The sequence below is a fragment of the Neolamprologus brichardi genome, chromosome 15 (assembly GCF_056152115.1).
Source record: "Neolamprologus brichardi isolate AB-2024 chromosome 15, ASM5615211v1, whole genome shotgun sequence".
Classification (NCBI taxonomy): domain Eukaryota; kingdom Metazoa; phylum Chordata; class Actinopteri; order Cichliformes; family Cichlidae; genus Neolamprologus; species Neolamprologus brichardi.
The window spans coordinates 30,322,355-30,345,098 of NC_142118.1; the positions used below are offsets into that span (position 1 = coordinate 30,322,355).

The following is a 22,744-nucleotide window of genomic DNA, read 5'->3' on the forward strand; positions in this document are numbered from 1 at the left end:
CTGTGGCTACAATGTAGCTTGCCATCACCAGTGTGTGAATGTGTGTGTGAATGGGTGGATGACTGGATATGTAAAGCGCTTTGGGGTCCTTAGGGACTAGTAAAGCGCTATATAAATACAGGCCATTTACCATTTACCATTTATATTAATGCAATTGTCTTCCATTGACCACAGATATGGCTCCAGGGACTGTGGATTCCTGATTCAACAATCTGAACTGGATGCTTTTCCTGAGTCTAGGCTGTCAGTAGTTGTTGTGACAGTGATGTTAGCCCAGTTGCAAACATCAGAACAGCAGTTTGTGATTCTGCAAAAAATAAAAATAAATTAAAAAAATTATATATGTATATGTGAATTCAACACATTGTCTTGTAATGAGTACTAAAAGAAATACCTTCACAGCCTTCACAGTCAAGCAGATAGTCTGACCAGTAACCCACAGTTTGACTTTCCAGACGTCTCCTGTTACTTCCAGATGGGCTGAAGTCAGGTTTGAAAAGTCTCTCAAGTTCAAGAGCTGTGAGTTTCTTTTCCATGTGACACAGGACCGGGAAAAGCAAAGTAGGGTGTTGCTGGAGTGCACTCGGGAAATTAAGTGCTGAAAGACCTTCTTTAAATCTAAAGAACGAGGAGAACTTTGTGTCATTTACCAGTTCATAGTACATGCACAAACTATGGACACACTTTGAACTTTGGAAACCTTGGAGAATGTAAAACATTTCAGTCGGAAATTATGCACAACACCGTCATAACAATAATTCTATAGTCTCTCCTATAATAGTCTCACCTGTCAATTACAGATGCGTTTCGAGCAATTATATACCACCGGAGACAGTCAGACACAATGTCTTTCTTTTCTTCAACTGTGGAAACATGCCTTAGACCAGCGGTCTTCAACCTTTTTTGCGCCACGGACCGGTTTATGCCCGACAATATTTTCACGGACTGGCCTTTAAGGTGTCGCGGATAAATACAACAAAATAAAACTAGTACCGGTACCGAAAAAAAGAAAATTTATTCATAACACATGTGAAAAGACCCAGGAAAACCGAGTTAACGATAAAAACGATAACAAAATAACGCTGAAAACCGATAAAAACCCTGAAAACCATACATTTCACACCTGAGCCTCAACTCTCGCTGCCCGGTACCAAACGACTCACGGACCGGTACCGGTCCCAAAAATGTCTTTAAATTAAATTTATCAAACATCTGATCATTGCATACCCTTTGCATTGTAGACGAGGAATCGATGTCCTTCTGGTCCATCAAAAATGGGACGATCTTTCATGTGTTTCATTAGCAGACTCAAAAACTCTCGTTTTGGGCCACCTACATCAAGTCCTTCTTCTAGAATGCCAGCATCATCAGTAAATTTAACCAGCATGTCATTGGTTTCAGAGTATGACAACCACCTGAAACCCCTGACTGCTCCATCCCAGACATTTGCTCTTTAGATGTTGAATCTGCTGACACTTCCATGATGAATAGCACTGGATAAGTTTGCAATGATGTCAGGTAGAGTAATGTTAACATCTTCCCTGTAATCACAAAAATGAAAGACAGAATGCAAGACTATACAATTTAGCGTTGTTATTTGAAGTAGTATTTGATATTTTACAGTGCTTTGTAATCAATCGGTGAAGCAACTTCAACCAGCTCTTCATCCTCGTCCTCAATGCAGGGGGCACACAGGTCTGTTGAGAAATTATAATTCCAACATTAGAAAAACTTGTATTCACCCTATAACTATCTTTACCCATTTCACAAACCCAAACGTGTACTGTAGTTACAGGTTTAAAATTACTTATAAGCAGAGATGGGCAGTAACGCGGTACTTGTACCGCGTTACTGTAATCCGATTACTTTTTTCAAGTAACGAGTAAAGTAAGGGATTACTATTGCAAAAACAGTAATTGGATTACCGTTACTTTCCCGTAGGAACGCTGCGTTAGTGCATTACTAAAACCATGATTTTTTGCGAGAATGTCTCATGACAGTGACGTAAGCAAGTGCGACGTTTGTGAAAACAGCTGTGTACAGAGCAACAATGGATAATATATCGAGTGCGGGAGAGAGTATGAGCGTGCAGCGTTTAAAGCGTGGAAGTACTGACCTTACTTTGAGTTTGATTCCATAAAAAGTGACATAAAAATTAGTGTCCGTTGTGCGTGGGAAGAAAACTTCTTTTTACAGCGAAAAAAACCCCTAAACTTCCGTGCAAACGCAGAGTGCGCTATGACGTAATGGGAAATTCACAGAGAAACTCGCGGATTCTTCCACTGACCGCTGCGGCACACCTGCACCAAGGTAAACCTCCGCCCACCTGCTTTACAGGTGAAAATAGAGCAAAAGGACCGCTGAGTCTTTGACTTTATTTATTTTCTGCTGTGTTTTACTTGCATTTATTTGAAAGAGTGAGTGTAAACACAAAAAATATTTTATTTTATGTGCTGGAATGTGCAGAAAATAGGTTTAAATATTAAACAAATTTCTTCCAGTCAGAGAATGTTGCATATAATTAAATTTTTGCTTGATGCATAAAGTTAAAAGATTAAAACTAATAAAACAAGTTTTAAAAAGGGACTTTTCCATTTGATTACATTTTGTATGATGGATTATGTAGAAAAAGTAGAATTGGGCTGAAAGATCTATCGCTTTATCACCTATTCAGGTTGTAAATCGTGTTTTTAAAAAGTAACTAAGTAACTAAGTAATTAATTACTTTTGAAAATAAGTAATCAGTAAAGTAACGGGATTACTTTTTGGGGGAAGTAATCAGTAATTAGTTACTGATTACTTTTTTCAAGTAACTTGACCAACACTGCTTATAAGACACAATTTTATTTACCTATTGGGACTCATGACTGGATTTGTTTCGCTTTGGTGATCAAAATCCTCTGTATCAGATATTACAATGTGAAAAACAACAACAACAAAAATTGCATACTGTACATAAACATACATAGCATATTATTATTTTAACAATAGCAAAAAACCTCATGCTGACATAAATTGCCCAAATACCTGACATAGCTGTATGGTAGATGAAGGTCCTGGAGCATATCTGAAACAGAATGAGAGTATTGGAATTAAAATGTCCAGATAAGTAGCTCATACAGTTTAATATTTTTTATGATACCAACATTATAAAAATGCTATGAAACCAATAAATATTTATATTAGGACGGGGCAATAAAATAACAACAATATGTATTGCAGTATACTTTTTTCTCAATGGAAATATGAGACTATTGCAATAGAGCCATCCATCCATTTTATATGCTGCTTATTCCTCTAATCCCTCTTTTTTTCATTGACATAAGAATAGTCAATCCTTATCAAGTAGCGCAGCAACCAATCGCTCTGGGAACAGCGTCATGTCCAGTTAGGGTGACTTGTTACCTGCAGCACAGTGAAGTAGCAGCGCCACACGTGGAAATGTTTGGGCACCATTTGCATCTAAACCAACCATTAAAATAAATATACAAGGAGAGATTAGGAGAATTTTCTTTTATTTCTTAGCTTATTCATATGATATTGACAAAAACTTTGTCAATTTTATGTCTGTTCTCCTGTAAAACTTACTGTAAACTAAGATTTATTTTTAGAATCATTCTTTTTTTGTTTTTAAATGTAATTGACCAAGCAATTGAGTGATCTGGTGTTTGTTGTCTTTTAAAACTGGAAATCTTTATCCCTGACTTTTTATATAGTTTTTAACATGTACCTTTTTTTAGTTATCTGAAATGGATGTAATATGTTAATACATCTGTCTGTCTGAACTTATGACAGGAAATAAATATTTAAATATTTATGAGCAATGGCACATTTAATATGTACAAATCTAGCTGTTTAAATTGTGATGTATATCAATATTCCCTGAAATAAAACAAAGAAATATTGTGACATGAGAAAATATTGTATTGCCCAACTCTAATATATAGCAGAACAAGCTCTGAAATAACTTACTCCTTCTCTGCATGTTTACCATTAGGGGTACTCTGGTCTTGTGGTTTGAAAACCTAAGATGAAAAATATGCACTTTTCAAAGCTTTCACCAACTTCGTATCGCATTTAGATAGTTCATCAATACTTTTTTTTTAAAGAACATACAATCACACAATGAAAATAATCCACCCATGGATGTTACAGAATTATGATCATTATAGAGAAAAAAAATAGAGCACTCAGCCAGGGTCACTCACAGGCCTCTGGCATGGTGGAGAGGGAAAAAAAAGTACACACCAATGTGTCTGCCTGGTTGAACTCAGCTGTGCTTCTTGATGTAATCACAATCTCAAGGTCTGAGTCTGAGGTACCATCCTCTGCAATCAGAGCTGAGAAAATAAACACATTATTAGTTGTTGTATATGTAAACACATCAAAATATAAAATTAACAAACCTTGTTTGAAGTGGCTCTCTGGGCAAATGAAAAGAAAAATCCTGTTGTAGTTCTTTCCTATTTCCTCTTTGTAGTCTGCCAATCGGAATGGCCTTTCTGTCCCAGGCACATTTATCACCTCTGTGCAGTCGGGATACAAAAGGACATATGGTCCCTCCACCAAGTCCTTGTTGAATGTTATCATTTTTTCTACAGCCTGCTTCAAGAGGTCAGGGGCTGTAATAAATAAGGACAGTGTTTTCCCTCTTAGTGGTTTTAAGTCCGTTTGTTGTGACACCATTATTCCTATATTGATCTAGAAACAAATAATAAAAGCAAGATCACTTTAAGAATAATTGCCAAATCCTCGTGTATAAATTTACCTGTGATGGCTTACCTTGACAGGTTTACTCTGTTGCTTGAGTTTTAATTTTGCTCCACAGCTGAAGGCCTGACGCTCTTTGGATTTTGATTTTTTGGACTCCATGAACTGCTTGTATCCTCCTGACTACCAGGAAAAAAAAATGTTGTCCAATCAAAAAAAAAATTAAATCCCCCAATGTTTGTAAGGTAATTAGAAGACTGAAATAATTTTTTGGGAAAAAAAAGTTTACATTTTTTAGATATCACATGTCCACTGCAGAGGACGTTGGAAGGCCAAACATGTAAAAATACACTTTGATGGCAAATATTTGCTTCAACTCTTCACCAAGGAGAAGTTTGAACTCAAGGAACTGTAGTGGTTTCTTCCCCCAAAACTGCAAGCCATTGCTATACTGAAGCCACAAGTTGGTGATTGCCAGATCAAAAAGTAGAGAACTGCACATACTGTCAATTTCTGAGTGTGAGAGACCATCCTGTAGAAACTCAACATTCGGCAACAAGGTCCACGTCACCTATATTGGTAGTGTACTCAGCAATTGCCAGTGGACTTGGCACATGGACAAACCTTTTGTTTTTCTTAGACCATCTTGTGCGTCTGTCCTGAGGTTGATTGCCATAGGCAGAGGATGCCATGACAACTGGCTTGTTGTCCAACCACTTAATGACAGCAAGTTCAGGTCAGGAGTACCATCTCTGATGCTCCTCCTTCTTTCTTCTTCGAGGGCTTATTCCCTATGATCTTCTTCATCAGACAACTCAAGATCTGGGTTTCCCTCATCAAACTGCAATAAATTTCTTTCTGCTTCTAAAAAGGACTCCTTTTCTGGTCATTTAAAAAAACAGAACAAAATGGAGGAAATGACTACAAATGTCCACTACGGAGGACATTTTTTAAACACTTCAATACTATACTAAAATGAAGTTAGAATTAAGCATACTTTGTTTTAATGTGTTATTAAGAGACTTATTTAAAATATGTTAACAACATTTATAGCTAAAAATTGCTCAGTAAGAAGTTTTATGCACTTACTTTTCTTCTTCCCATAAAATGTGCTTGCAGCGATGGCCGCCATGTTCCTTAATGAAAAAACTAAAGTTCCCAAAGCTCCACCCCTTCACATTTGGTATCATTGGAAAGCCCTAAATGTCCTCTGTAGATACCAAAAGGAGGCAATTCTGTAGCATGCAGTGCATGGGAGATATTCAGATTTAGAAAGGTGCTCTACAGAGGACAAATTTGCATTGCTGGTAGTCAGGAGGGTATGACAGACATGTTTGTTCTGGTTGAATGAAAAACGTTTAACATCAAAACGGGGTTATAAGCACTCTCTATTACTAAACGTAGACGAGAATACAGTATAAGCAAACATAGAAAGAAACCGGAGCCAAAATGGTAAACAAACGTGCTATTTAACTGAACTAGCATAGACTGTCTGAAGAGAACAAAAAGTGAGTAATATATCAAAATGACTTTGTTCAGAATTTTCTGTTTGTTTTGATGTCCCTGGGGAGTCTGATCCTTCAGCCTGGTCTGTGTCCCGCAAAAGCTCCAGAGACCGTCCACAGGAAGCACAAAAAGGGGTGAAGAGGCTGAAGCTAACGCCACAAAACGGGCAAAACATTTTCCGGTTCTCTATGTAGTGCAGCGAGCACCGTTAGGGTAATGAGGAAGCGCTGTGAGGAGTGCGTTTCTTGACGTTTGTTGACATCCCGAACCACTTTTCTGAGCTACAAATATCCTAATCGTTGTGTCACATCCGGTATTTCAGACAATCCCTTTCCGTCAAGAATTTTTAATTTGTTGTGTTTTTTTTTTAATTTGTTGTGGGTTTTTTTAATTTGTTGCGGGTTTTTGTAATTTGTTGTGGGGGTTTTAATTTGTTGTGGGGTTTTTTAATTTGTTGCGGGTTTTTTTAATTTGTTGCGGGTTTTTGTAATTTGTTGTGGGGTTTTTTAATTTGTTGCGGGTTTTTTTAATTTGTTGCGGGTTTTTGTAATTTGTTGTGGGGGTTTTTGATTTGTTGTGGGGTTTTTTAATTTGTTGTGGGTTTTTTTAATTTGTTGCAGGTTTTTTAAATTTGTTGCGGGTTTTTGTAATTTGTTGTGGGGTTTTTTTTAATTTGTTGCAGGGTTTTTTAATTTGTTGCGGGTTTTTGTAATTTGTTGCGGGTTTTTAATTTGTTGCATTTTTTTAATTTGTTGCGATTTGCACTTCCCAGCCACCGTAGTTCTGTCATGATTGGAAGTCAGTGGATATGACCCCTGTTTAATTTCTTGAGTTTCTTCTGGTCTCAGTGTAAATACTAAAGAAGAAAATATTGTCAAAAAATAGCAAATGTCACGGAGGTTTTACCTGTGAGTGCATTCTATTTTCCTTGACAGGCACACGGGCCTATGTAGCAAGCAAACCAAGTCAAATAAGATTTTGCTCTTTCCCCTTTGCCGAATTATTTCGATTGAAATTGGAGCTGAATAAAAAAAAGGCATGGCACATAATTCTTTGCAAAATTGTGGAGCAGTGAACTTACTTAGAAGATGCAAATTAAGATATCAGCAGTAGTGTGTGTAAGTGGAAGTGCATAGTCCTTTAAAGTCAGATGCTGGATTATTTTAACGGGAACAGGGTAGATAACCTGAATCATCATTGGAATCAGTCTCAGTAACAGTAGTCACATTATGGTCACATTATGGTCACATTATGAACTTTAAAAATTTAATTTTTCTAAATCATTTTTTTATTATATTCACTTCTAACACTCACAAATGTAAACCATGGTTGGTCCATCAAATCCTGGTTTGCCAGGGGCCATTGCTGAAGGCAGAGTGGGTGGAAGTTAGATGTGTGTGCATGGGGACATTAAATATCCCATAGTGCCAGTGGAAATTAAATATAAGGGTAAAACACATAGGCTTCTTATGAACTTTTAATTTTTCTAAATAATTTTCTATTATATTCACTTCTAACATTCACAAAAGTAGCCTATGTTTGTGAAATGGAGAAACAACAAAATAACGGCAGATGAGGAAACTTCACTTCACTGAAGCATATATATATAGCATATAAGCATATAAGTTTAGCAAAGTGGGTAAAAGGGGATCTTGTGCAAAAAGAAAACTGTCAAAAGCTGAACAGTCAATGAAGAAAGAAAGACATTGAGGATGAGGAGAGAATTAATGATGTTAGTATCCTACAGGGAGCTGCTGAGGAACACTGTGGAGTTTTCTGGAGGAAATCACCTCCTTCTTCATTATTATTATTATTAGTATTTATTATTGTTATTTTCTATGTGTTACCATTCAAATCTCTCAATGAATACAGGAGAAAACACGAGAGAAGGCTAATCAAAGGTATCTGCTGAAGCACATGCTTGTTATGCCAAACCTGCAAGCAGCTCATTTACACAAGGCTTGAAGCAAAAGAACAAAACAAAACAATAATAAGACTTCCATCTTAGATAAGAAAATACATTAATTTAGATTTCATAACAATAATCCAGGCAAAAGAACCAAGAATTTCAGCACTGTCATGATTACTCTTCTTCATTCTTCATTTATATATTTTTCCAATACTGTAGTTTTAAACATGTTTTTAAACGAGGAATGTGAACTACACCTTTTTAAGTCACTGTCATAACTATTCCACAAATTGACATCTCTAACACAAACACATCTTTGCTTTATGTTTGTTCTTATCTAGTTTTTGTATTATTTTTTTAATCTGTTCCCCTCAAGTAATATCGACTCACTCTGGCTTCAAACAGCTTCTGAGTACTGCAGCAAATCATTTTATTTTGTGCTTTGTACATTATCTGTGCCATTTATTATTCAACTAGATCATACAATTCATTTAATAAACAAAATGTTAGTTGGTTCTCTATAGCTTTATTGATTCAGAATTCTTATAGCTCTTTTTTGTAACTTAAAGATAGGAAGTACATTGGGTTTTTTTTTTTTTTTTTTTTTTTTTCTTTTCCGCCTGTCCCATTTGGTTCTTTAGCCGTCAGAATTGTTGTCTGAAGACCAACAAGGATACCCAATGGATTTATTTTGCCAAATGGATCATCATGGCATTGCCGTATTGGTCCATTTGATCGACCTTTGTTTTTATTATTTATTTTATTTTCAGTTGTTACAGATGGGACAGACATGAGTGAGGGATAGGAAAGGGAGAAAGAAAGAGGAAGGAAAAGAAAAACAAAAGGGGAGAGGGACAGTGAGAAAGGGGGGAAGAAAAAATATCTCCGGGATCACCTGTTGAGAGAAAAAGAATAGAAAACAAGCAAAAAAACAAAACAAAGCAACATACTATACACAACACCATCGCATTAATCTAGCTAAGTGTAAACAGCAGTAAATACTAAATATTGAATGTTGTTGTGCAGCACGCAGGACAGACAGCGCACAATGTGCTTTGAAGTAGCAGCCAAGAAAGGTGTGATTTAAGTCTACGAACAGTGAACACCCATGTGCACACCTGTGTGGATCGGCGCGCTTGTATTCAAATGGTTTCCCCATGTAATGGTCTGCTAGAGGATGTAGAGAGCCATAGCCCCGTCCCCCCAGGGCATGAAGCAGGCATGGAGGAGATCCAGGCCCCAGACATCCAGAGGCCCCAGAGTGCAAGAGCCCAAGGAGGACCACCGGAGGGGCATCCGTGCCACCTTCATGGGAAGGGCTGAGGATCCCCAGACGAGGGGTCACCCAGTAGCCACCGGGCAGAAGCTAGAGGGGGCTGCACCGGCGTGCCCGCCGGCTCCGCCGGCAGCCAGCTGTGCCAGAGTGAACCGAGCCGCAGGCACAGAGGCCGGAGGCCCGAGGGCCCCCCGCGCCCCGGAAGAGGCCTGACCGAGCAGCAGGTGCCAGGCCCCGCCAAGTAGCCACCGGGAGTGAGCTGGTACATACCCGAGCGCCCAGCCCCGGACACCAAGAACCAACAATGCACCGACCCCCGAGGGCATCAGTCACCGGCAGGGAGTGTGGTGAGGGGAGATAGGCCTCCACACTTTGGAGGGCCTTGGAGTTCCCAGAGAGGTGGAGTCTAAGACCCGACCTGACATATAGACACAGACAAACAGGCACACACAGACACAGACATGCATTCCCACCCTCATGCACACATATAGAAACACTCAGCACTCACCCAACGTAGGAATAAACGTAAATGGACATGTACACACAATCACACTCCCCAAACATACTCTATACCCCGGGTCCAGGTATCCACCCCCAGAGATGGAAACGGCACCCAGACCCAAGAGATGTTACCCTTCCCTCCGGGGTGGAGGCAAGCAGACCGCCCCAGGCTCCGCAGCAGCAGGGAGGCCAATCGGACAGCCAGCATCTCTTCCCAGCCCCCCCGCCCCGATGGCTAGCAGAGAACGGTGGTGTGTTAAGACCCCATACCTCCCTCCTCCCGCTCAAGTGTAGTGTTGCTGCGTGTTGCTCTAAAGTGTATTTAAAACAAGGGAGAGCATGGTGCTGCTGCCAGAGAGCAGCAGGTGTTAGCACGGCCCCTCCCGAGAACCCTCAATGTCTACATGGATTTAAAATTGAGAGGTGGGCACCGGCGCCAGAGGTAGGTTTGAATACACAGACCGTCTACTGGACGCCGTTAACGTGCCCACCCTCAAGGCCCTATATATATATATATATGTGTGTGTGTTATGAGAGTGTAAGTAATGTGGATGTCTAAGTTGTGAGATAAAATTGAGGCACAGGTGGCCAGAAGAGGACAGAGGGGGGGGAATGTCTCCCCTGCACCCTGGTGACACACCCGCACCCCAAAGCCCTACCTGTGTGGGTGGGTGTGGTGGAGCGGGAAGAGGGAGGCAGCCGGGGATGGGGAGGAAAAGAAGGGAGGGGAGGGTGTCCCTCCCTAGGGCCAGCTCCCCCGCTGACCCCAATATGCACCCCCGTCCCCTGGTATCCACCAAGGCAAGGGAGCCCAGGCCCATCCAGACCGGGGCCTACGGCAGCAGCACCGCCAAGCCCCACAGGACCCGGGGCAGCCCACCCCACCCCACCGCAGAGGAAACTGTACCCACCCCAACATTCAATCATCTCCCAGACTACACAAGACACAGACACCCAGGTTAAGTTTATTCTCCACCTCTCCTATGTCTCTCCCCCACCTGCAGAGTGGACTCCTGCAAAGATGGAACAACCTCCCTGCCGGTTCAAGAGCCCCCCGGTTAGGCCGATGCACAAGAGGCCCCCTGCGCCAGGGCTGAGCCCCCGTGCACCCACCCGCCCACAACCTCGGCGACACACCGACGAGGACCGAAGCCCCCAAGGCCCAGCCAGAGCCCCAGCACGGAGTACTGGTTTTATAGGCATTGCATTACATTGGTTTTATAGGCATTGCCCCATATCTCTAGGCAATATGTCATATATGGATATAAAAACAATAAAGCGTATATCATGATTTCTAGTTTAGGACATGCTTTGTTTTGTGGAGAATAGCAATGGTTTTTGACTATTTTGTTTTCACATGGGTTATATGAGACTTCCAAAAAAACTTTTATTATTATTCCAAGAAATTTATTTTTGTACACTCTTTCAATTTCAATTCCATTAACCTTGATTTTAACCATATTTTTTAGTTGTCCGATTCCAAAAAATAATACATTTTGTTTTATTTATATTTAACAATGACTTATTTATATCAAACCAAATTTTTCATATATTTAACTAGGGGTGGGCGATATAAACAATATACGATAGAAACGATATAAATTTGGCCAACGATAGAGATTTTGACTATACCGCTCTATCACAATAGTGCATGTTGATGATGTCATCAAGCTGCGCCTGTTTTGGTCGAAAGCATCGCAGCAGCTACAACCATTATCATCTGCAAATTATGCCGAGTGACAGTCATAGCAAAGAGATGAAGCACCTTTGAAATATGGGGAAAGCCAAAAACTGCGCTTCCTCCACTTCCGTAACATTGATTCATTAATGTTGAATTCTCTCGCAGCTGCTCTATTCCCATGTTGTTGCAGTATATTAATAACTAACCTCGTATTGTGGATGAATGATCTCAGTTGTTCTCCTGACTGAAGTTTGCCCTATGTATAGCATCCTGCTATGCGATTGCATTTGTCCTAACGTTAACTTTTATCAAGTGGAAAAAAAGTTGGCATTCATCCTCCAGCTTTACTGTGCTAATGTTATGCTAACATAGCTGTGTCGCTAGCAATCACGTAGCACAACATTATATACCAGGTAGTCCAACTTCAGTAACCCTGCAAACGCCACTGCTGTTTAGTTTTCTGTCTTCATTTATGTTGGAAGTGGTAGCAGAGCTGTACGTTTTAATTAGTTTCAAAAATCTCTCAGTCAGAACATGGTATGTCATGTTAAGGTGGAAACTAGCGAGCTAACTTCCTGTTAACTTGTAACTCCATTAAATTTAATAAATTCTGTTTTCATGGATGCATGGATGTTAAACATAATTGTTGCACCTGGTAAAGCAGCAACACTGATGATTTTATTAAAGATGAAAGAATTCAGACCGTTTTTAACTCTCAGTGTTTGTTTGACTTTGGGACCTGAAGCGGACGAAGTTTTGGACCCAGATTACTCCGCGAAGCGCCTCACCACAGCAGCCGTAATGCTCTGACAATCCATCAAGCAGTGCGGCTTACCAAAGTTGTACTAAAACATTTTTAAACAGATTTCTGCCTGCCAAAATCAGTTTGAGGTCAGTAAGCACAACCAGAATGGCACACTCTCAATTTTTGAGAAAATTAAAGGATTTTAAGTGTGCCTTATAGTGTGTATATATCGTTACCGCATGTGCTTCAAATTATATCGCGATATGGATTTTAGGCCATATTGCCCAGCCTTATATTTAACTTCTTTTCCACTGTAGTCAAAAGCTGCTCAAGGTTTTGACCTGAGTAATATAGATTGGTATCATCGGCAAACAAAACACATTTTAACAGTTTGGTAACATTATATATATCATTTATATATAAAATTAATAATGAACAGCTATGCCTAGAAACATCTATCTATAAAAACTAGGGACTGAATGGCCCGTAACAATGGGCCAGATAACCCATACTCCCGAAGCACCTCCAACGGACCCCAAGGGATCCAGTCAAATTCCTTCTTCAAGTCCACATAACACATGTAGATTAGTTGAACAAACTCCCCAGCACCCATAAATATCTTTGATGGGATGAAGAGCTTATCTAATGTCAATGGGCAAGACAAAAGCCACATTGTTCCGCCTGAATTCGAGGTTTGAAAAGTGTGGGGCCCGCAGAGCCATTGCAGGGGGGGGGGTGGTGTGGTATGAAAAAAAAAAAAAAAAGAGAATGCTTGGACACTGCTAGCATAATGGACAGGTTTTTGCCCACACAAACGCAAAGCAGGAGATGAAGCATCGCAAAATATGTTTCCAAACCAACTTCCTTCCAAGCCAAAGACTTGAAAATATGGTGAAGCATATCTTCCCTTTGGCTTCACCTGAACAAGTGCCAAGGTAGGTCTCCTCTGCAGAATTGTTTTTCCCTGTGTCGGGAGCACACGCTGGGCTCTCCAAATCACGGACAAACAGTATCCCACATTCTTGATTTTTAGTTCACAAACACTTCTTGTAATGACTAACTACTGACATTTTGGAGATGTTAGCTCTTTATACAGTAAAGTTACAGTGGGATACAAATAATATCAGGCTGATCCTGCCACAATTTGTTCCCTCGGTTCAAATCATGGACAAACAGCATCTCACAGTTGTTTATGTTTTTGCACAGAGAGGCATTTTTTGAAAAATGTATTGTTAGTAATGTTGAACATTATTACTCAGGAAAAAAACAACTACACGTAAAATAATTACACCATGATGCCTCTGCCTTTCTAAATGGAGGGACAGTAACTGCGTGTGTAAATTTAAGCGTGTAAAAACAGAAGATAGTAAGATTAACAGTAACAGTATTTTGTCTCTATCTGCCATTCTGCAATTCATCTCATGTAAACAATAACGTGGCGCACAGCGTGATGTGAAAAAAGGCACATACCTTTGATGTTGCATGATGAACTCTGTATTCCTCGTCCACACGTAAACGCAAAAAAGGAGTTCAAAAAATCTCAGTTTTCGGTGATTTGACACGCCATTCACGTGTGGATGAAAGGTCCAAACGCACAGAAACAACTGCGTTTTCAAAAATACCTGTGTAGGTGTGGACGTAGCGTAAAAGAGTTAGCAGTGTATTTTATTACTACCTGTAATTTATTGCAGTTTACTTGTATTTGCTTAATAGTTTACTAAATGTCTGAGGTGTGAAATAAACCGCAATGGAGTTTGAAAACAAAATATGAGTGTGTGTGGTTGGAGGATGTGTTTGTGCAGGGGGTTTAGGTGGGGGGGGGCCCAAACATTTTTCTTGTAAAGGAAAGGGGGGCCTAGCAAAAAAAGTTTGGGAACCACTGGACTAACTGATGATGACTGATCATGACTGATAGTTTGTATAAAGACTTTCAGTTGGCCTCGAAGTGGTTTTAGTCTCATCAAATATGATAATGTGTAATGTATACTTTATTGATCCCCATGGGGAAATTCGTCTCTGCATTTAACCCATTCACTCAGTGAAGCAGTGGGCAGTTTAGCTATCCCTGCTATCTCAAACTCCTCCCATGCCCGAGCTTTTGCATTAGCAACTGCCAGAGCACCACGCTGCTTAGCCTGCTGGTACCTGTCAGCTCCCACTGGAGTCCTGCAGGCTAACCAAGCCTGAAAAGACTCCTCCTTCCAACTGAAAGTCTTGTTGCATGGTCTCTCCGAACTCCTCACACACACTGTTCAGAACCCCTACCAGTGACTGTAAGGATGCTGGGCACTGTAAACTGTTGTTTGGCAGATAGGCACAAATGACATTCAATTTCCTTTCCTAGACCCAAAGGCAAAGGGAAGCAACCGTCTTGTCCAACGGGAAAAACCTAAATGTATGTAATGGGTAAAACACATCACTAGTGACTAGGGCTGTTTGATATAGCGATATATATCGGATGACGATATAAAAACGTCTATCGTTTCATTTTACGCTATCTTTTGTTTCGTGGTGTCGCAAAATCAACTCTTTACGGCAATATTTTTCATCGTTTTGATGGTCACTGTAGTTGCTATATTAATTTCTTAAAGTTCTCTCTTTCTCTTATATTTTATATAACCACACTACGGACGGACAAGCGCCTGTTTTTATGCGTTGTCGTTAGCAACAACGACGGTAAAACCATTGCGTGTCTGCTTGTTTATGTTCCACATAAACCTTTCACAATAAAGCTCAAGATCCTGTTGAGACTTTTCAAAATAAACTGAATCACGTGAAAGAGCAGATTATTTACGGATGAGAAGTAAAAAAGAGCCGCCTGGTGCTAAAAAATAAACCATAGACTCAAACCTTAGAACAGGCTTTTCCCCGCAGCACGCCATGTAATAAATACTCACAAAGAAAATGGCGGCTGTTACAACTTATGTCTAAAAATGTATAGTTTCATGCATCGAGGTACATGACGCGCAGCTGGAAACACTTCCCGCAAGTCGAGCTGCCCGAGATTCACAGAATTTACAGAAAATGTTACATTTTTGTGATTTATATCGTTATCGGGACGATAGAATTCTTATATCGGGATATGAGATTTTGGCCATATCTCACAGCGCTACATGTGACATGACTGGCGTGCTGTCTTTGTACTGATGCCACCACTGATCTAAATTGCATGTTTAGGTAATCAATGTCAGTTAAAGAAAGAAAAATAAAATATACATATTATTATACTTTTAACTGCACTTTTCACCTCTATAATGAGGAAGGAGCCTACACTGGTGCATGGTCTTGGGGGATACCAACTAGATATAGTTTGGCTTGCATTAATTTTTTCTGTGGTGATCACTTTATGAATCACTTTACAGAAGTCTTTTTGTGCTGGTTTTCATTGTTGCTTTGTGTTGTGTTTTGTGTTGGCTTTATGTTCTCAACTATTAAGAGAAAGATTGAATGTGTCCCAATTAGGATAGGGGCTTGTTTTGGTGCCAGGGACTGTATAGGTGTATATAGTTAAATGCAGAGGTGGGTCGAGTATCCAAAAATTGTACTCAAGTAAGAGTAGCATTACTTTAAAATATTATTACTCAAGTCTTCAAAAATGTTACTCAAGTAAGAGTAAAAAAGTACTTGGTGAAAAGACTACTCAAGTAGCAATTAACTGTTTGAAATGTCGGATTTATTTTTTAAATAAATGTTATCAGACAAACAAAAATAAATAAATATACAAATTTTAGTATTTTCAACAGGAATATATGTAAAAAGATCAACAAAACAAAAATTTCCAGATTTCAGTTTTTCACAACATAAAGCTTTTTTTCACCAGTGCCTACAGTAAATAATATAAATATATAGACAGTGCAAACAATTTTCAGTGACAAGATATGCTGTAAACTTTATATTCATTTTTGCTCCAAATAGCACAGCAACCTCAGAGAAAACAGAACGAGGCATCTTCAACATATGTACATACAAGGCAACTCAGTTTACAATAAATTGTATGGGTGTGCATTTATTTCTGCATATTTAGCAAAAATGTGCCATTTCTTTACTCAGTGAAGTGATGGTTAAGCTTCAGCAGCAGTTTGCTCTCAAGGTTCTTTCTGTGAAGCTGTAACTGCTTAGCAGTGAACAGGAGTCCTGCATGACTGAGAAGTCCTTCACAAGCTCCAGACGCATGAAGAGCTGTGTTGATTTTGATCGACAGCTTCTTGATGTGAGGAACGCCATGCAATAGAACCACACCTCCAGTGAATGGACATGAAAGGTACCTCTCCAGTTCCCCTGCTTCTGGCTTTCCTAACCCCATGGATCCATCATCTTCGTCGAATAGGCCGCTGTTTGTGCTGGCCTCATCCAGCTCTGAGTTTAGGTGATGTCTGATGAGGTTGAGACCTGTGGAAAGATGTATGGTTTTCAAAAGAATTAGGTCTGGTCATTATGCTGCATACACTGCCAAGCTGCAGATGTTTGGCAAGAAGAGATGTTTTTTACTAACTCTTGTAGAAAAACAAAATCCTGTCATTCATATCCCGCACAAACAGTTTGCAATGAATTCCAGATTAAGTTTAAAATAAGAATGCGTGCAAGGCTAAGCAGTGCTAGCCAATGGGTCCTGCTGTTTGGCTGTTACTCTGGGAAAAGACTAGAAAGACATTGATGGAAGCTGAGACTGGAGCTGCGATGTAGCCTATATAATATTTATGTTGTACGAACGTGATAATTATGTATATTGTACTAACATGATAGTATGTTGTACAAACATGAAAAGTATATTGTTAGAACAATATACTTTTCTATTTTTCTTTTGCCTGGGTGGCAGCTCTACGCTTCCGTACTACGCTTCCTTATCCGAGGCTTTTCAATGTGGCCTCACAAAATTGTGACGACTACAACAACCATGAAAAGAGTTGGATGGACACTGCTGCTCAATTGCAGCTGCCTGGTCAATGTTTTCCATTAGTAATTTAGCAAAGTTGATGGTCGTGGTGTGTGTGTCTCTGTAAGACAGAGAGAGGGAGAGCGAGAGACAGATTTTGTATGATAAGCTTCATGTTATGGACGCACAGTTTGAGCACTCAGGTCGCATCAGAGCATCAGGCTGTAAGTGTGAGACCCTGCATTGTGACCTATGAACTTCTAACCCCTGCGATTCAATTGTACAGTTTGAGCAGGAGCTGAATAACGTGACTGAAAAAAATGCAGTGTTTGCCCAGCTTAATGCAGACTGTTTAAAATAAACAAGCTGCTTTTTCACATAATAAACCCTGTCACCCACAGTATTGCCTTCTGTTTTAACAGTTAAAGCAATAGAGACTAGCTGTTTGCATGTGCGTTGAACTCTTGCGTCATTAACCAGGCTAGCTGTTAGCTTATAGCTCACGCTAGCTAACCAGCGAGCAGTTAAAAAGACAGCCAAAGCTGCACAAAACACCCACAAACTTATCTCACTACAACGTAGCGCCGAAAATATGACTCGCAGCTCGAGCTCAACACAGCTGCTGTAACATAAGACTGACATCCAGCTAACCACAGCTAAAAAGATATTTAGAGAAAACTTACCGTTTCCTCAGATTACACGAGCGGAGTTTTTTCACGCTGAAAAGTTGGTTTGTTTTGGCTCTCACTGAAGACACCGACACTGAAGACATAGCTGTTCTTTTGTACTGCTTTTACTTTTTTTCTGCCCGCCACAGTTTCAAACTGGTCATGTGACTGCATGGCCACATCTGATTGGTAAAAACGTTACCGGAAACTCCACTGGCAGCATGTTATCTAATGTGTTAAACTAATTATTTTTTCAAAAGTAACGAGTCGAATTTTGCAAATGTAGCGGAGTAAAAGTACCGTTTCTTCTTCACAAATGTATTCAAGTAAAAGTAAAAAGTATCGTGCAAAAAAGGTACTTTAAAAGTACTTTTTTTTTCAAAAACTTACTCAAGTAAATGTAACGGAGTAAATGTAACTCGTTACTACCCACCTCTGGTTAAATGACAATTATGAAACAGTGCACTTCAGGTCATTTCATGGAGAAACGAAGTCTTACGGTGTGTTCACACCGAACGCGATGGACGCGAACAAAAACGCCCCAAACGCCCCTAATTTGACGCGTGCACATTCGCGCCTCAACGCGTGTCCAAGAAAAATCCATCGCGCGTCAAAATATGATATTTTGACGCGCGTGAACCGGAAATGTGGGAGGGATGTGGGAGGAAGTTGTGCCAGACCGGTATCTTTGCAAGATGGCAGCTGTCGAGTTAGCGCTTGAAGAGAGAGTCTCCCTTCTCTATGTACTGTGGAGAGCAGAGCAGCGGCGTAAAAGACGCCCTCGCCGTACCTGGGTCCATCAGGTCCTCCAGAGGCGTGAGCAGTTTGGTGAGTTTCACCATTTGCTCCAGGAGCTGCGCCTGGATGACGGCCGATTCCAGCGACATCACCGTCTTTCACTCGGCCAGTTTGAGGACCTGCTTCCCCGGGTCGGTCCCAGAATCGCCCGCCTAGACACCAATTACAGGCGCTCAATCCCACCTGCAGAGCGCCTGTCCATCTGCCTGAGGTTAGTAAAAGTATTTAATACGGTAGTCCTTTATTGATACCTGTGCTAATACATGCTAAACCATCCATTTTTACACTGCTAACATGGATGTGCTATGCTAACAGTGAATGTGGTATGGAGACGACTGTTTATAATATTTCTAGTGATACTCAGAAGGTCTCATCAAGTCCCGATTTAATTCGATTTATACTGTTATCAGTGTTTGAATGATAGCATGTCTGTGGTGTCATATCAATGTATGCGCTCGGTGTTTGCTGATATCAAACTGTAGCATTAGGACCACTGAGTTAACCTTTGTAGTGATACTCACTCCTTTTTATTTAGACCTGGTTTAATTCTGGGATAGTTGAATATTTGTATATAATCCCCGCAGACTGTTTTAGATTATATCTAATATATATCATGTAATTATCCTTATAATTACAAAAGGTTTTATGTAAGATTTATGTTTTGCAATTTGTAATTTTGGAATTTCAATAATGTATTTTGTAACTGCAGTACACATAATACTCATTTTAAACAATTTTGTCCAGGTTCCTTGCCAGCAAACAACTCCTCCAGAGAGGCTGTCCTGGTGAGGGAGAAATTCATGGCTCACTTCTCGGCGGAGGGAGCTGTGTCTTGGCAACCAAAGGAGTAGCCTGTTTGAAGTCCGAGTGACTTCCCCACAACGGCTCTTTTAAGAGCCACCCACAAACCTCTAAAGAGTGTTCCTGTCCTTTTAATTTTTTCTTAATAAATGGAGCTCTACTCCAAAATAAACTAACCTCTTTTTACTCTCTTAAGTAACTTGTCTTCACTATGTTCCTATATACAGTGTGGTGGAAAAGTTTGGGCAACCTTATTAAAAGTCATTATTTTCCTGTATGAATCGCTGTTACAATGAAAAATGTCACTTACATATATCATATAGGAGACACACACATTGATATACACTAAATATTTATTTCATTTCTCTTTTTTTGTGTCGCAAATTTATGCACCTGCTTGATTTAAACAGTTATTGCACACTTTCTGTAAACTGCATTTCACTTCTCAAATATCACTGTGTGTGTCTCCTATATGATATATTTAACTGACAATTTTTATTGTGACAACCAATAATTTGTACAGGAAAATAATTACTTTTCACAATGTTGCCCAAACTTTTGCATCCCACTGTATTAGTATGTTTTGTCATTAGTATAATATGAAATAAATTCTACTTGTGTCAAGTCGGGTGCCAATATTTGCTGTGTAGTAGAACAGAGACATTAGTCATTATAAATGTTTATTTGAAAAAATATATAAATTCATTAACAAAAACATTTATCATAAATATATGAAATTTAACTATTTACAGAGAGACAGGAATAAAAAGGACCCAGCTTGGAGTGGAAGAGCCTCAGGGAGAAGGAGGAGAAAAATAAGAACATTGTTTCTGCCCTGGAGAGCTGCTGCCTCATCAGAAAACTACTGATCATTAGGGTCCAATGTTTCCAAATTTAACACAGCTGTGCTGTTTTCAAAAACTAATTTATAAATTTGAAATTTCACGAATTCTCGTGTCTGAGGCGGCATGCTCTCCAGAACAGGAACAAGGCCGAGGAGGAAATGTTCTGTTGGAGACGGGCGTGGCCTCTTTAGGGACTCCAGGATGGCCAGCTCCACCGCCGATGGACCGTCCTGGGACCCGTCCCTCGCCCGCCTTCGAACTGTCCTCCTCTGTGGGCCTGTAAAACACAGCACAAAACAACACAAAGTAATGAGAAGGCTGCTACTAGATTTTCATTTTCAAAATTGAAAAAAACAGGATATAAACAGATTGGTTGTAGATATTTAGTAAAGGTGATCACAAGGGAATTCAAGCGAGTAAAAAGCTGTCAGTGCTTGATGTTCATACCTGTGGGTGCAGCAGCAGGAGCTGAGGGACCAGAGACTGGAGAGCCAGGAGAAGAGACAGTTGAGGACTCTGCTGCATGATTACTTGACTCTATCAAGACAATATTAGATGTTAACAGGTTGAAAACAACAGTCATAGAGAATATTATATTATTATATACTTATATACTTATTATTATATACAGTGGTCTCTCATTTATTGCAGCACATGAACAGTAGTCACAGTTCTCACAAGTTGATTCTCAAAGTGCAAACCTTTGTCGATTTTAAAACGTAAAAGTATTATGCCGTGCTTTTTCTCCGTCTGCGGCGCCACTTTTGTGCGCCTTTTTTGCTCCCGGTGCAGGTGTGTATTTCCGAATAAGGGTCATAGTTATGAGTGTTTTTGTGCTGTTTTTTTCTATTGGACGTGATGGTTATCAAAACCAAACATGATAAGTTTGGCAAGCGCAGGAGACACGACACGGAGGAGATTTGTCATTTGGGCTGCAGAATGCAATGCGCATTGTTGAAAGCTGTACGGTGCAATAAAAAAAATCAACGAAAAGGCGAGGCAGTGACGGATGAACAGCGGGACTACTGTATACTGTTTATTAATAAACAAAATATGTTCCTGTATGACAACACGCATAAATTAACTGCCTACATTAACTCATTGTAAACATACCTTCTGACTGACACTCCCCTGCTGCCTCTTCGGGCTGTCCCTGGTCCTCGGGGGAGAAGTTCTCCACGGTCCGCACCATATTTCCGCTAGTCTCCCGCGGGGTGAGGAAGGGGTCCAGAAACCCCATGACCGCGAAGAACTTCCATTTTCTCCCTGATCCTGCTGCAGACCCACTCCCCTTCTCCTTCTCTGTCTTCTTCTCCTTATTATAAGTGTCCCTGAGGCTCTTCCACTTTCTCCTGCAGATGTCCTCTGAATAAACGCATTATCTTGTTAGCGGAAAGGTATTTGTACATCAGTGGGAAAATAGCGGGACAGTAGGCGGGCTTGCTAGCTTTTGCGCGGGTACATCGGGTCAGTCTGAAAATTAAAAAGAAGAAGGAATGAACTTACCAGGTTGCCCGATCTCCTCACTTATGTGTCTCCAAGCTAGGTCCTTTTTATTCCTGTCTCGGTAGAAGTAGTAGCTAGCATCATATAACTCCGGGTGATTAGCCACGGCTCTGATTAGCTTTTCCTCCATACTGAATGAAGAATGAAGGGCTTTGGCTGGATCTGCCCCTTTGACCTAGGTCAGAGCCACGTCACCAGGCTCCTGATTGGTTGTCGCGGCGCGATTTGACGCTGGAGTTCAGCTTTTTCCAACTCGAGCGGTAGACGCGAAACGCGCGTATGCACAAAATGCAACACAAAAACTCACGCGCGTGGTTTTATTCGCGAGTCAAACGCGCCAGACGCGCTACACTGACGCGCGTTTCACGCGTTTTGGCGTTTTCGCGACGCAAATCTGCTTCCGAATTTTCGCGGGACCCACAATCGCGCGTCATCGCGCTTTTCCATTGACTTTACATGTAAACCTGACGCTCTATTCGCGTCCATCGCGTTCGGTGTGAACACACCGTTAGAAGCTTCTGTTAAGTAAATCTCTCATTGTTCACTAGCCAATTTTGGCTTTTCAGTCCATCTTAGGCTGTGTCATCAACATTCTCCGCTCAGATGAGAAATCAAGTTGTGTATAATGTGTGGAGTTTCTGGGCATTTTAAGAATCCAGAATAATCAAATGCTGTTCAAATTTCGGGGCTCCTTCGGGGCCAAGACAAGGATGCGGCCACTTGCCCATAGAAACTCATTCCACAAAGCTCTCTAAGCACTGTTCTTGAGCTACTCTGAAGACCTCATGAAGTTTGGAGGTCTGTAGCTATTGCCTCTCCACATTGACTTGTGGTTGAGTAGCTGTCATTAGAAATAAGCTTTGTGTACTACATTTTGACTATTAACAGTTGAGTGTGGAATATTTAGTAGCCAGGGAATTTCATG

The 22,744-nt window shown here is 40.4% G+C and overlaps 1 protein-coding gene, 2 long non-coding RNA genes and 1 pseudogene across 4 annotated transcripts; 1 reads left to right on the forward strand and 3 right to left on the reverse strand.

The window, feature by feature from the left end:
- Positions 1-1,216: 1,216 nt before the first annotated feature.
- LOC148098568 (uncharacterized) lies at positions 1,217-4,872 on the reverse strand (annotated as a pseudogene).
- Positions 4,873-15,984: 11,112 nt separating this feature from the next.
- Positions 15,985-17,997, reverse strand: LOC148098569 (uncharacterized). The gene is made up of 2 exons (XR_015720725.1): positions 17,885-17,997; positions 15,985-16,717 (listed from the first exon to the last, which is right to left on the reverse strand). It is a non-coding gene; the product is annotated as an uncharacterized LOC148098569 (long non-coding RNA).
- Positions 17,998-18,374: 377 nt separating this feature from the next.
- Positions 18,375-19,654, forward strand: LOC148098570 (uncharacterized). Its single transcript, XR_015720744.1, has 2 exons — positions 18,375-18,878; positions 19,412-19,654. It is a non-coding gene; the product is annotated as an uncharacterized LOC148098570 (long non-coding RNA).
- Positions 19,655-20,131: 477 nt separating this feature from the next.
- On the reverse strand, positions 20,132-22,310 carry LOC148098571 (uncharacterized). Of its 2 annotated transcripts, none has more exons than XM_087852648.1 (4): positions 21,820-22,310; positions 21,427-21,678; positions 20,761-20,796; positions 20,132-20,590 (listed from the first exon to the last, which is right to left on the reverse strand). In XM_087852648.1, exons 1-4 carry the CDS (start codon positions 21,947-21,949, stop codon positions 20,331-20,333), a joined length of 678 nt encoding a protein of 225 aa, XP_087708774.1. In that variant the 5' UTR covers positions 21,950-22,310; the 3' UTR covers positions 20,132-20,330. The 2 variants fall into 2 exon arrangements, with proteins under 2 accessions (XP_087708774.1, XP_087708773.1); XM_087852647.1 differs by having other exon boundaries at positions 20,761-20,850.
- Between the last annotated feature and the right edge of the window lie 434 nt (positions 22,311-22,744).